At 42.0% G+C, this 12,919-nt stretch overlaps 1 protein-coding gene across 5 annotated transcripts in view; it reads left to right on the forward strand.

Moving 5' to 3' along the window:
- IFNAR2 (interferon alpha and beta receptor subunit 2) overlaps positions 1-12,919 on the forward strand; it is a 32,120-nt gene that overhangs the window by 15,946 nt on the left and 3,255 nt on the right. For 2 of the 5 annotated variants that reach the window (XM_081799534.1, XM_081799528.1), the window contains exons 6-8: positions 1,220-1,380; positions 4,475-4,643; positions 9,530-9,660. In XM_081799534.1, coding sequence (XP_081655660.1) covers positions 1,220-1,380; positions 4,475-4,643; positions 9,530-9,660 — 461 coding nt within the window. Of the gene's footprint in view, positions 1-1,219; positions 1,381-4,474; positions 4,644-7,823; positions 8,237-9,529; positions 9,661-12,919 lie in introns of those variants that run through there. The other 3 variants (XM_081799543.1, XM_081799549.1, XM_081799538.1) reach the window with 3 other exon arrangements.

Below are 12,919 nucleotides of genomic sequence, written 5' to 3' on the forward strand. Positions count from 1 at the left end.
GGTGATGGGTATTAAGGAGGGCACGTACTGCATGGAGCACTGGGTGTTGTACAAAAACAATGGATCGTGGATCACCACATCAAAAACCAATGATGTATTGTATGGTGACTGACATAACATAATAAAATTTTAAAAAAAGAAAAAAAGGAAAAAAAAGATGGTAAATATGAAAAATATGTAAATACCCAGGTTTAGAGGAAATGCAGTGAGTGTACTGTGGTGAGGTCTTTCTGAAAACATTTGGCAGTATGTGTTAAAACCTTAACACCTGCTTGCTCTAATCCAGAATTCCTCGTTAATAATTCATCCTAAAGAACAATCATGGATAAATGTCATAGTTTAGCTTCTAGAATGCTCATTGATGCAATGATTCTATTCAGAAAATTTAGAGACAATCTCATGTTCAAAACAGCAAATCAGTTAAATTATGGTACAACCAGCCACTTAGGGGAATAGAATCAACCATGAAAGTCATGATGAACATCAGGGGTCAGCCAACTTTCCGTAGAAGGCCAGGAAAGAAATACTTTGGACTTTATGGGCCACACATCATACACTATATCACCTATTCTTCTTTCATTGCTTTGCAACCCTTTTTAAAACTAAAAACCACTCAGAACGGGCAGGCTGTGCAGAAATCCAACCCACAGGCCATTTGGCCAGCCCTCAATGGAGATAAATATGCATTAATATGTTTATGAAATGAGTTAGGTGCAATATATAACATGCAAAACTGTGGGTAAGAATGATTTAATCTTAGTTTAGATGGGTGTGTGTGTGTGTGTGTGTGTGTACACTAGTTCAGTTTATATACATATGTATATATATTTACACACACACAGTAGACAAAAGACAATTAACCACATTCAGGGACAATTGCGCACTGTGTTTTCGGCTGTTTCTACAATGGTTGGGTATTACTGTAATACGAGAAGAAGTCATTTTTACTTTCATGTTTAGAATACAGCCTGAAAATTGGGAAAGACTGACTTCCATCCCAAAACCTGTCCTCCATTTCTCCATTAAGCAAATCACATCACTTTTATTGTTCTCAGTTTTCCACCAATTAAAGAAAAAAAAAAAAATACAACCCATGCCTCAACTAGGACCATAGGCGGGTTAAAGAGAATGTAGTTGTCAAGAAGTCAGGTTGTATTAGAGCACTGGGAGCGATATGGTTAGACATTGGGATTTGTTTCTGATTTTGTTTTCTAAACAGTATCTTTAGAACCACCAGAGTTTGATATTGTTGACTTTACGGACCACATTAACGTCAATGTGAATTTCCCACCTGTTATGCCCAAGATACTAGATGGAGAAGTATTACAGTTTTACTTATCACTCATCATCGAAGAACAGTCAGCGGGGATTGTCAAGAAGGTAAGTGGTCAAAACAGTTCTGAGTTGGCCATGAATATATTTGACTCTCTTCTTTAAAAACAAAGACATTTGTAATGACTAGAACAATTAAGGCTAAAGGGTCTGAGGCAATGGGGTCTGACTTTAGGGAAGAAGTCTCCATAGTTCTTTCATTGTGGAGATATGTTGACTTAGCCTAGCAGTGTGGTCTTCTTTCAAAGAATAAGTCACATGCACAACATCGGGGGACACACAGGAAAGAGAAAGGAGTGTGGTGTAGACCAAGAGAACAGGCTCATTTTAGCACACACTAGGGCAAAATTCCAAATGGTAGAGTGAGCGCAAGTAGACTCTGCCGTAAGAGCAGCTTGCATGGGCATAGCCCTTTGCCAAGTATAAACCCTTGCCCATAATACCAGCCTGCAAGTTATCAGGGGCAGGGGCTTTTCAGGCAGAGGGCACTGGAAGTCAGAGGTCCTGAGGCTGGAGTGGACCCAGTGGATTTGAGAAACAGCAGGGAGCCGGAATGGAGTGACCAAGACAGGAAAATAGAAGGAGGTGAGGTCAGGGAGGCAGTGGGGCCCGGATCTTGTGGGGCTTTGTGAGTCTGTGTCTTCGGAGTATCATGAAGCTACTGAAGGATCCGAGGCTTTACCAGGGCATCCTGCCTGGTGTACTGAGAATAGATCATAGGAGCCACAGTTGGAGAGAGGGAGGAGAGAGGTAGGAGACCAGTTAAGAGGCTATTATGATGGCAGTTACTCAATAGGAAGTAGCAAATCGTATAATATAATATCCACTTGGATTATAATCAACACCCTAATCCTTTGATTAGGAAAAGGGTACAAAAATAACAGAGGGAAGAAATAAGCTTATGTAGCTCGGAGACTATATCAAGTTTCTTTAAATTCATAATCCAGTCACATCTAATTTATATTCAACCCATGAGCTTCTAACTCTGTTTGAGATTATTATTTCTAAAATAAGAGGGCTATGCTTATTAGGATATTGACAACACTGTAAGGGGGAAATGGTGGTTAATGAGCATTCTCGTCATTAAAGGAAAATGGTCTTTGGACTAAATTAGATCAAGGGAAAAAAAAGAAGAGGCTACTGGTGGAATCCAGATGACAGCTGGTGGTGACTTGGTCCCTTGGCAGTAATGAGAAGTGGTCAAATTCTACATATGTCTTGCAAGTGGAGCCGACAGTATTTTTGGATGGATTGAATGTGTGGTGTGGTGAACAAAGAGACAAGAGCACCTGGATAGATGGAGTTTCCATTCATTAAAATGGGGTAGATTACGGACGGAGGAGGTAGATGGTTGAATCTCAGTAGCTTAGATTTGGGTATGTCAAATTTGAGGTGCACACAAGGCATCCAGGAGGAGATATTGAGCAGGAGTTAAAGGCTCCAAGTCTGGAGTTCAGGGGAGAGCTTCTAGCTGGAGAGATGTCCAGGGGAGTCATTGGCTTCTTTGAGTGTATTGATACCTTGAGGCGAGATGAGATCACCTGGAAGTGGATATGCAGAGAGATGTTCAAAGTCAGAGCCCCAGAGGACTCAGAATGTAGAGATCTAGCAAATGAGGAAACAACAAAAGAGACTGGGAAGGAGCAACCAACAGCGTAGGAGAAGTAGGTGAGAGTGATGTCCTAGTAGCTGAGAGACGAAAGTTCCAGAAGGAGAAAGTGATCTACTGGGTCAAATGCTATAAATGGGACACATTAGGCGAGGACTGTGGATTGACTATTGGATTTAGCAACATGGAAGTCCTGGTGACCCTGATAAGAGTGATTTCGATGGAGTGTTGGGGTGAGGATCTGGTAGGAGTAGATTCCAGAAAGAGAAGGAAGCGAGAAATTGGAGACAGTGAAGAAAGCTAATTAATTCTTCTAAGGAGTTTTTCTATAAAGAGGAGAGATACTCTGTGGTGGAAAGTGGGGTCAAGGAGGGACACTTTAAAGTGGAAGAAGTTACAGCACGTTCATATGCAGATGGAACGTTCCAGGGGGATTGGTGGAGCCATGTTGTTGAGGAGATGAAGATGGATGGAATCTCATGAGCACAAGGGGTTGGCCTTGGCTCAGAGCAGGGACTGGGCATCCAAGGCACAGTGAGGGAGGCAAAATTGTCGGGCACAGAGGCATATCTGTTTGCTTAGGGAAATAGGAAGCAAGCATTGCAGTCTTCATCAAGATCACACAGTGGCAACACCAGGTGTGGGACCCAGATATTCTGACTCTCGGCTACCATTGGCTGTTCCTCTTTCAGGCAGTTTCTACTTCTCTCCCCCTTTTTCTCTTCATTGCTTCTTGGCCGTGCATGAGATTTTAGTTCGTTAGGACTTTTTCTTTTTCTTTTTTTTTTAACTCTTCCTCCTTCTAAACAGAAAGTTGCTGAAAAACATTATTACAGAAGGCCGTATTTGACCTGCTGAAATCCTAATTTTACGCTATGCAGAAGTTGTTTTTCTTGAAAGAACCTTCGTATCATCTCTTTAATTCCAAACTGGAACAGAACCATCTGGGAAGGAAGAGGCAAGGTGTTTTAAGGGAGAACGTAAGAAATTAGACAGCAACCACAGTTCTGCCACAGACAAGCTGTGTGGCCTTGGAAAGTTACCTAACCACTCTGAGTGGTAGCTTCGTCGTCTGGAGAATGGGGATAACGCCAACTTTGCAGACCATTTTAATAATCACATTCATTAATATATATGAAAGTACTTCTGAAGTGTAGACACATATCATTAATGAAAAAAGATAATCTTTTTTTATTTTCTCACTTTTGCTAGGTTATCTTAACTCAAGACAAAATAGTCTTGTAAAAATGACGTCATGGAAACCTTTATTCCTCATTGAAACTTTTTCTACTCATTTATAAAATGAAGTTGCTAGACTAGATTTCATGGTTTGAAAGTGTGCGTGGTATACACGTACATGCAGTTTAGTGATCAATTGCTGGGCCCAAATAACTTAAAAATCCTTTTTCCTTTCAAACCCACAATATTTCTATCCCTGTTTAAGATTTGAAGACGAATCCCCAAAGAGACTTTTCCAGCCTGCCTCTAAATGAAATTCTCAAAGTCTTCCTGATTTTTTGCTTCTTTTCACAGCATAACCCCACACTAAATGAAAACATCACTGGAAATTTCACTTACGTCATCGACGGGTTACTTCCAAACACAAACTACTGTGTATCTGTTTATTTTAAGCCTAGATATCTGGGAACAATCCATAGATCTCCAGTAAAATGTACCCTCCTTCAACCTGCACAGGACACAGGTATAAGTTTTTAAAAATTCATGTGTTGCTTTTATTCTGCGGGAAAACCTATTTAATGAGAAGAATCTGAAAGTCATGGAGCATGGACGGAGATGTGTTCTATTGGTCAGTCTCAGCCAAGTGCTGGAGTCACTTTGAAGGTGCCATACCAGAGGGACAGTCCATATCTACCTTTATAAAGTCAGATCCTCCTGAAGTGGAAATGCTTCTATTTCAGGGAGTCAGGATGAAATTCAGTTCTCGGTGCCCTTAGGGTGGCCATTACTCAAGCCAAGGGCTGGAGGAGGCAGAGTTGTTGGAAACAACTGCAGGCAGAGATATCAGAGGGTCAAATTATGGAGGTTGGGTGTGGCTCATTGATGTGGCCTGCCTCGCAGGAAGGTGGGCTGTAGCTCGCAGACGGAAGGAAAACTCACCAGTGTGAATGAGATAGTCCCTGACGAAGACTGAGAAGTCCTTCTGTTGCAAAGGCGTCAGAATAGTAAACAGCATAGTCCCCAATCCTTCCCCGCCGAATGGAGAAATTTGCAGTGAGAACAATCAGGCTTAGGCACATCCGCTGCCGCTGATTTGCCTAGGAAGTAACTAGGTCTCTGTTTTGCCAAAAGTGAAAATCTCCACCAAAGAAGCCTCTCTGAATTTCCCAGCCCCGAGGAGAGTTTCTTTAACGTTCTGATTTACCAGATGACAGACAATAAGGTGAGACAGAAGGAAGAACAGTCAACGGTAGGGCTGATTTGTGGGTTAAGGGAACTACGCTCCACAGTGCCTGGCGCCTGGCGCACGAAGGTGCTCCCTGTGATTTTACTCTCCTGTGTTTCTCAGGGTTGGATGATGCAATTTTAAAGGGAAAAGTATCTCCTTAAAGTATCTTTAAAGGGGAAAGCATTAGCTTAAATCATTATTATAGTGTCAGTTAAATACAGGCAAACCTAAACTTGCATATAAATTCCTTAGGCCGTTAGCTCTTACAAAAATGTGAACCCCAAACAAAGTTGCATACTTATGTCCTGATACCTATTCTCCAACATCAGCTATGTGTCCAATGATGCGACTCATTTCTGACACTCTCTGGAGTTAGTGTAGGCCCCCCACGTGAAGGGGCTCAGTCCCCCAAGACCACCCCCTTCGGGTGCCGGCTGCAAGTCTGGCCACCCAAACTTATGTCCATCCTGGCTACAAATCCAGAGGTTCCCACAACCTCCCTTCAGACTTAATGAGGCAGGAGCTCCTGTCCCCTTGGAGTCAGGGGGCACCACCCTCCGAGTACTTCCATGTGTTCACTGACCCAGAATCTCCCCAAGCCTTGCTGTCCAGAGTTTGTACTGGGATTCATTACATAGCCATGATTGATTAAATCATCATCCATTCGTGACTAAATGCAATCTGCAGCCCGTCTCCCCTCCCTGAAGGACAGTGAGGCCAGAAGTTCCTAATCTCTATCCACTAGGTTGGTTTTTCTGGTGACCAGCCCCTATCCTGGAGCTATCCAGCACCCTGCCTTAGTTCGCCTCGTTAGCATAAACTCGCATATAGTCCCCAAAAGACACTCCTATCACTCAGGAAATTGATGTTCTGTGCCAACAACTAGGGACAAAGACCAGATATTTTGTATTATTATTATTATTAATCCATGGTCTTATAAACAAAACCAACTGAATGGAGAACTATTTTTCTCCTCCTCATGCACGGAATACTCCTGTGCTCCGTCTGTGTGGGGGCTTTCCCCATACCAAGCAATCCTCCCACACCAGCTCTGTGTCTTCCAATTTCACTCAGTCCCAATACCATCTACCTGGAGGTAGAGACTCATTCTCACAAGACTGCCCCCACCGCCCCTTCGAGCACCAGTTGCAACTCAAAGTTGCCACCTGGGTGTCAGACCGGCTAGCTGTAAATTGGAGATTCTCACAAGTCCTTCCCTGGGTTTGATAATTTGCTAGAATGGCTCACAGAACTCAGGAAAACAATTTCTTTACTGGTTGATTACAAAAAGATACAACTCAGGAACAGCCTGACCCAGGCCGCCTAGGGCCAGGTATGAGGGGAGGGGCAGGGAGCTTCTCTGCCCTCTTAGAGCAAACCCACCACCCCCCCAACTTCCCAACCCAGAAGCTGTCGGAACCCTGTCTTTTGAGAGTTTTATGCAGACTTCATTACAAAGGGAGGACTGATTAAATCCTTTGCCATTGACAATAATTCAACCTCCAGTCCCTCTCTTGCCCCCAGAGGTCCAGGGGTGGGGTTGAAAGTTCCAGCCCTCTAATCACCAGTTGGTTCTCCTGGCAACCAGCCTCATCCTTAGTGGCTTTCCAAAAGTCATCTCCTTAACAGTAAACTCAAGTGTGGTCACAGGGGGCTTGGATATGAACAATAAGCGACATTCCTTCACTTTCCTTGCTCTGATCTCTTAGGAAATTTCAGAGCCCTGTGCCAGGAACTGGGGACAAAGACCAAATATATATTTTTTATTATTATAAATCACAATCTCACCAATAAAAACTCAAATTAGTAATAGGACACGACAGACGGTGGTTTGCTGAAACTCAGTCCCCACCTGGAAGACGAATGTAAGTCTGAGACCAAAGGCATGCGTTCTTTGGAGGTTGACATGCTCTGTGGTGACCCAGTTTCTCCCTGACTTTTCTGTCTCACCCACCAAGAAGCAGTCATGCAACAGCATGTTGTCATTTCATCTTTACTTGGTGTGAACACATCATTTTGCATATTAAATCAGTCTCCCTTCTTGTATCGTTACCCAAGACAGTGCAAGTGCAGGTGTCACTCACGATCCAAATATTTGATGTCTCAATTCTTATTGTCTGAAACTCAGGAACCAAGTAGGTACACATAACATGGACTCCTCACTGTCCAGACTTGCCATCTGAACTACCTTCAACTAGCCCAGCTTGGGAACCAGAGAGGTTCGGATGGTGGGAGATTCTTGACGGACAACCTGGGACTGGTGTTAACTTCCTCAGACTCAGGGGTGAGCTCTGCTATCTTAGGGGAGTGCTCATCTGGGGAGAGTTTAGTCTAGAGATCTAGAGAAATGTCTCCCCTCTGGTCAAGTCCTAAATTAACTGGTTGGCTCTTTCAGGAAGGCCTTGAGGGAGAGCGGTGTCCATCCATTTGACAGATATTTATTGGGAACCTACTATATGCTGTATTCTCTTGTAGATGCTGGGGAGACAGCCCTGAACAAAACAAACAAAATTGAACATCCCTGACCTCGTGGAGCTTACATTGCCGCAGAGAGATGGGAAAACAAAATTTAAAAAGCTACTTGCAGTCAGAAGGTTGAAGTTTTCCAAAAGGAATTTTGATGAGAAACTTAAGGGGCACTCAGTAGGACAGAGTGGCTCCAGTAGAACCCTGGTGTGGGGCGCCTGGGTGGCTCAGATGGTTAAGCATCTGCCTTCGGCTCAGGTCATGATCCCAGGGTCCTGGGATCGAGTCCCGCATCGGGCTTCCTGCTCCTTGGGAGCCTGCTTCTCCCTCTGTTTCTCTCTGTCTCTCATGAATAAATAAATAAAATCTTTAAAAAATAAATAAATTAATTAATTAATTAAAAAAATTAAAAAAAAAAAAAAGAACCCTGGTGTGGCCAAAGTCCAGCCTCAGAGTGATCCAGTTCTTTCTTTCAGACAAATTCTTCTTTTCTACCTCTTCCCACCTGTAGGGCATATTGTTAAATAACAGACATTCAAGTATATTTTAAAGACCTAATTAGCTCTATTGAACGATTTGGGAATTGGGCAGCATCCCATCTAGCAGGTAGAGAGGTGTTCCAAAGGGCTACGGAAAAGGAAAGGATTTTAAAGGCAGGACAAGGAAATCACACAGAAAAAAGGATTTTCAAGTGAAGTCACCACCCTTTGGGGAACAAAGGGGTCTTACTATATTAGGTGGATTACCTCGTGGTGCAGAGCAGGGAATTCCGGAATGACCAGTTAAGATTATAGTCCTGGGGGAGGTTGAAAATGCAATCAGGTTAGATATTAAGCCCCAGTGTGGTGGCGTGGGCCAGACATAAATGACTCCATTTTGGGCCTGGAGTTTTGTTTTGTTTTTTAACAATACTAACAGGTGGCGATTGAGCATTGGAGATGTGGCCAGGATGACTGAAAACTGAGTTTGGTGGGGTTTCGTTTCAATTTTGGTAATTAATTTAGAATTTTTTAAGATTTTATTTATTTGACAGAAAAAAGGAGAGAGGAGAGAGGGAACACAAGCAGGGGGAGTGGGGGAGGGAGAAGCAGACTCCCCGCCGAGCAGGGAGCCCAGTGTGGGGCTCGATCCCAGGACCCTGGGATCATGACCTGAGCCGAAGGCAGACGCTTAACCAACTGAGCCACCCAGGCACCCCTCAATTTTGGTAATTGAAATGTAAATAGTCATGTGCAGCTCATGGCTACTGTGTTGGAGAGTGTTGTCATAGAACATCATTAGAAACTGGAAGACAGCGGTGCCTGGGTGGCTCAGTCAGTTAAGCATCTGCCTTCAGCTCAGGTCATGAGCTCACGGTCCTGGGATCAAGTCCCACATCGGGCTCCCTGCTCAGCGGGGAGCCTGCTTCTCCCTCTCCCTCTGCCCCTAACCCCCTCTTGTGTTCTCTCTCTGTCTCAAATAAATAAAGTCTTTAAAGAAAAAAAAAGAAAGAAAGAACCTGGAAGACATGTTACTGTGAAAAATCTGCCACTTTTACCCTTGGAAAATATGTATACTTGGATTACTTTCCATTCTACTGTGTTTAACAATGGGTTTTCGAACGTCTGCTCCTTTGATACCTCATTCCATCATCAGCCCGATGTGCGTTCATTCCCATCTGTGATCATTAATTGGGATTTATTTCGAAATAAAGTCATTTCATTTTTCATCAACAGGGTCATCAGAATCTGCCAAAATAGGAGGAATAGTTACTATGTTTTTCATAGCTACTGTCTTCATAAGCACCATAATAATACTGAAACGGGTTGGTTATATATGCTTAAGAAGTGATTTCCCCAAAGTTTTGGTATGTAGTCTCTTTGTAAGTTTCTATCTTTATTTTTTATTGTAATTTAAGGATTTTTATTATACTCTCAAATATCTTCACAGCAGAAAAAAATCCCATTTTCTAAAAATACCAAGCTGTTTTATCACTGAATGATACCCCAATATATATGTGTCTATATTTCCATTTTCTGTTTTCTGTTTATACTTTGCCCACGTAATATTTTTAATGATCGTCTTGTATTCCATTGTCCTTAACGTATTATCTTTCCCTTAATCATTTTCCAGCTGTAGGGCATTTGAAATGATTTCCTTTCTTTTTCTTCTTTGGCCTTGATGAATAACGCAACATGTTTCATTAACATTTTTTGTAAAGATCATCTTTCAGTTTGGATTATGTCAGTGGAACGTGTACACAGGTGGATTTATCTTAAAAAAAAGATAAAGGATTAATTTATATTGCCAGTGGCGACATGTAGTTATACACATTTTACACATTTCTCCAAAGCTCTGCTGACATTGATTAATCATTTTTACAACTTTGGTTCATGTATCGTGTGTATAAAGGTCACCAGCAATTGCTCTCATTTGTGTTACTTTAATTATTAGTGAAACCAGCGCCTCTGTTTGTCTTCATTTTTCCGTCTGTGCTTCCCCAGGTGCACGCTTTCTGCTCAGAGCCTCGACCACTCAGACAAGTCTGGGGATTGATCTTACATATTTCCAAAACCTCCTCATGGCTTTTGACACATCTGCCCATTATGTATCATTTTCTGTATCCCATTGCTGTCTTTCCATAGTCGTTCTATGATTTTTCAGTCAGAAAGATCTCATGTTGCTCTGTTTGAACTCATTTCACCTTTTTCTTCTCATTTTTTAACAACCACATATTTAAATATTCCTCCACGGTCAATAAAATTGTACTCTTCTTTTTCTTGTTCTTATTTGTTCCAGTCGGGGGAGGGATTGTTTATTGGGTGGAGTGTTTGTGCTTTGGGAGATTTTAATTACAACTGGTATTTGAACCCAGCCGGCATTTGGCTGTGCCTTAGGAGATGTAGATGGCTCTGTACTGCGTTTCATCCACACTGTGATCCCTGCCTTTCAAGAACGGACATTTTTTTTAAATTTATTTATTTATTTATTTATTTGAGAAAGGGGGTGCAGAGCATGCATGGGTGCGCAGAGGGGGGAGGCGCAGAGGGAGAGGGAGAATCTCAAGCAGACTCCCCGCTGACTGGGAGCCCAGTGCAGGGCTCTATCCCACGACCCTGAGATCATGACCTGAGCTGAAACCAAGAGTCAGACGCTTAACCGACTGAGCCACCCAGGTGCTCCAAGAATGGACATTTTTTTATCCTCGGTGTAAAATATCTTTGGTTTTAGGCAAATCCTACTCCAATTCCTATTTCTCACCACAACCTTGAGATAAAAAGGCCTTTCGCACCACACCCATTCCCTCCTAGATAAATTCCTGCCTGGATTACCTAAACTGGTTACTAATCTTCCGTCCAAGTCTTCCTGGAGTTCCTCCCCTCCCTAAGATGCGTCCAAATTATATGCTAAGTATATATATATACTTAGCATTATTTATTGTGTTGACCCAAGTACTGGGAGGAGGTGTTGATAACTTGTGTCTTTCTAGTATTCCTCCATTAAAAATTGTTACTCTGACTATAGACCCCAGGAAACAAACTGAGGGTTACAGGAGGGAGGGGGGTGGGAGGATGGGGTAACCAGGTGATGGGTATTAAGGAGGGCATGTGTTGTGATGAGCACTGGGTGTTATACGCAGCTAATGAATCACTGAACACTACATCAAAAACTAATAATGTATACTATACAGAGGCTAACTGAACGTAATGAAAAAATAAAAGGAAAAAGGGTAAATGACTAAAAAAAAGTAAAACTCTAGGAATGGCAAAACAGAACACTCAATGCCTAGTGTATTTGTGTATATGTGTTAAGAATACATGCTAAAAATTTTTAATGGCATCTTTTTTTATTTTTTTTCTTCTTTCGTTTTTTCGGTTTTTTTGGTTTTTTGGTGTTTGCATTTAATAAATATTTATTGAGTATCTACCATGTGTCCACATGCTCTAGGCACTAGGGATACAAAAGTGAACAAAACAGAGGGAAAATCCTGCCCTCCTAGATCTTAAAGTCGGAGGAGTAAGGGTAGAGACAATGATAATTTATAGCTCCGAGGGGCTCTCACTTCTGGCGCCAAGCGCCCGGCCAAAAAAAAAAAAAGATAATTTATAGATGATATAACCGGTGAAGTAAAAACGTCACATGAATCTAGAGATCAATTATTAAGATTAATAAGTTTAACAGAGTTGGTACATATGAAATAATCAAAATAAAAATAAACATGAAGCTGCTTTTCAAACTTCCAAGAAATTAAATACACAAATCATAGTGTAAAACTCTGTGAATTTTCACGAACTCAGTGCATCCATGTAACTCATGCCTAAATCAAGAAAGAGACTATAATCAGCCTGCCCAGAAGTCTCTCTCCTGACACCTTCTAGTAAGTACCCCCCACCAAGAATAACCACTGTCCGGATTACTAACAGCATAGATTAGTTTTACCTGGTTTTGAACTTGGAATCCTACAGTTAAGTGGAATCCTATAGTTTTTTAAAAATACCATTACAGGGGCACCTGGGTGGCTCATTTGGTCAAACATCTGCCTTCAGCTCGCTCAGGTCATGATCTCGGGGTCCTGGTGTTGAGCCCCACATCTGGCTCCCTGCTCAACAGGGAATCTGCTTCTCTCTCTGCCCTTCCCCCCTGCTCGTGCTCTCTTGCTCGCTCACTCACTCTCTCTCAAATGGATAAATAAAATCTTTAAAAAAAATTTTTAAAAAATAAAAATACCATTACAGTAGTAATAAAAAATATTCTTAAAACATTTAAGGAATCAATCTAATAGAAGATATTACAGGTCCTTTGTGGAGAAAATTATAAAACCTGATCGAAAGACAGTAACAAAGATATGGTCAAGTAGAGAGCCCAAAACCAGACCCACACGTATGGAAACATGACTAATGATGAGTAGATATTGCCATGGGGAAAGAATTGGCCAGTCAATAAATGTATCTATATGGGAGAAGATGAAATTGGGTCTCTCTACCTCACACCATACGCAAATATCAGTTCCAGGTATACTAAAGACTACTGTGAAAGGCAAAACTGTTAAAGGTTTAGGAGGCATGATAGGAGATTCTATATGACATTGGGGTAAGGAAGATTCCCTCCGACACAAAAAGCAGAAC

Source organism: Leptonychotes weddellii, chromosome 1 (assembly GCF_054177405.1).
Source record: "Leptonychotes weddellii isolate Sample4059 chromosome 1, ASM5417740v2, whole genome shotgun sequence".
NCBI classification, from domain to species: Eukaryota; Metazoa; Chordata; class Mammalia; order Carnivora; family Phocidae; genus Leptonychotes; species Leptonychotes weddellii.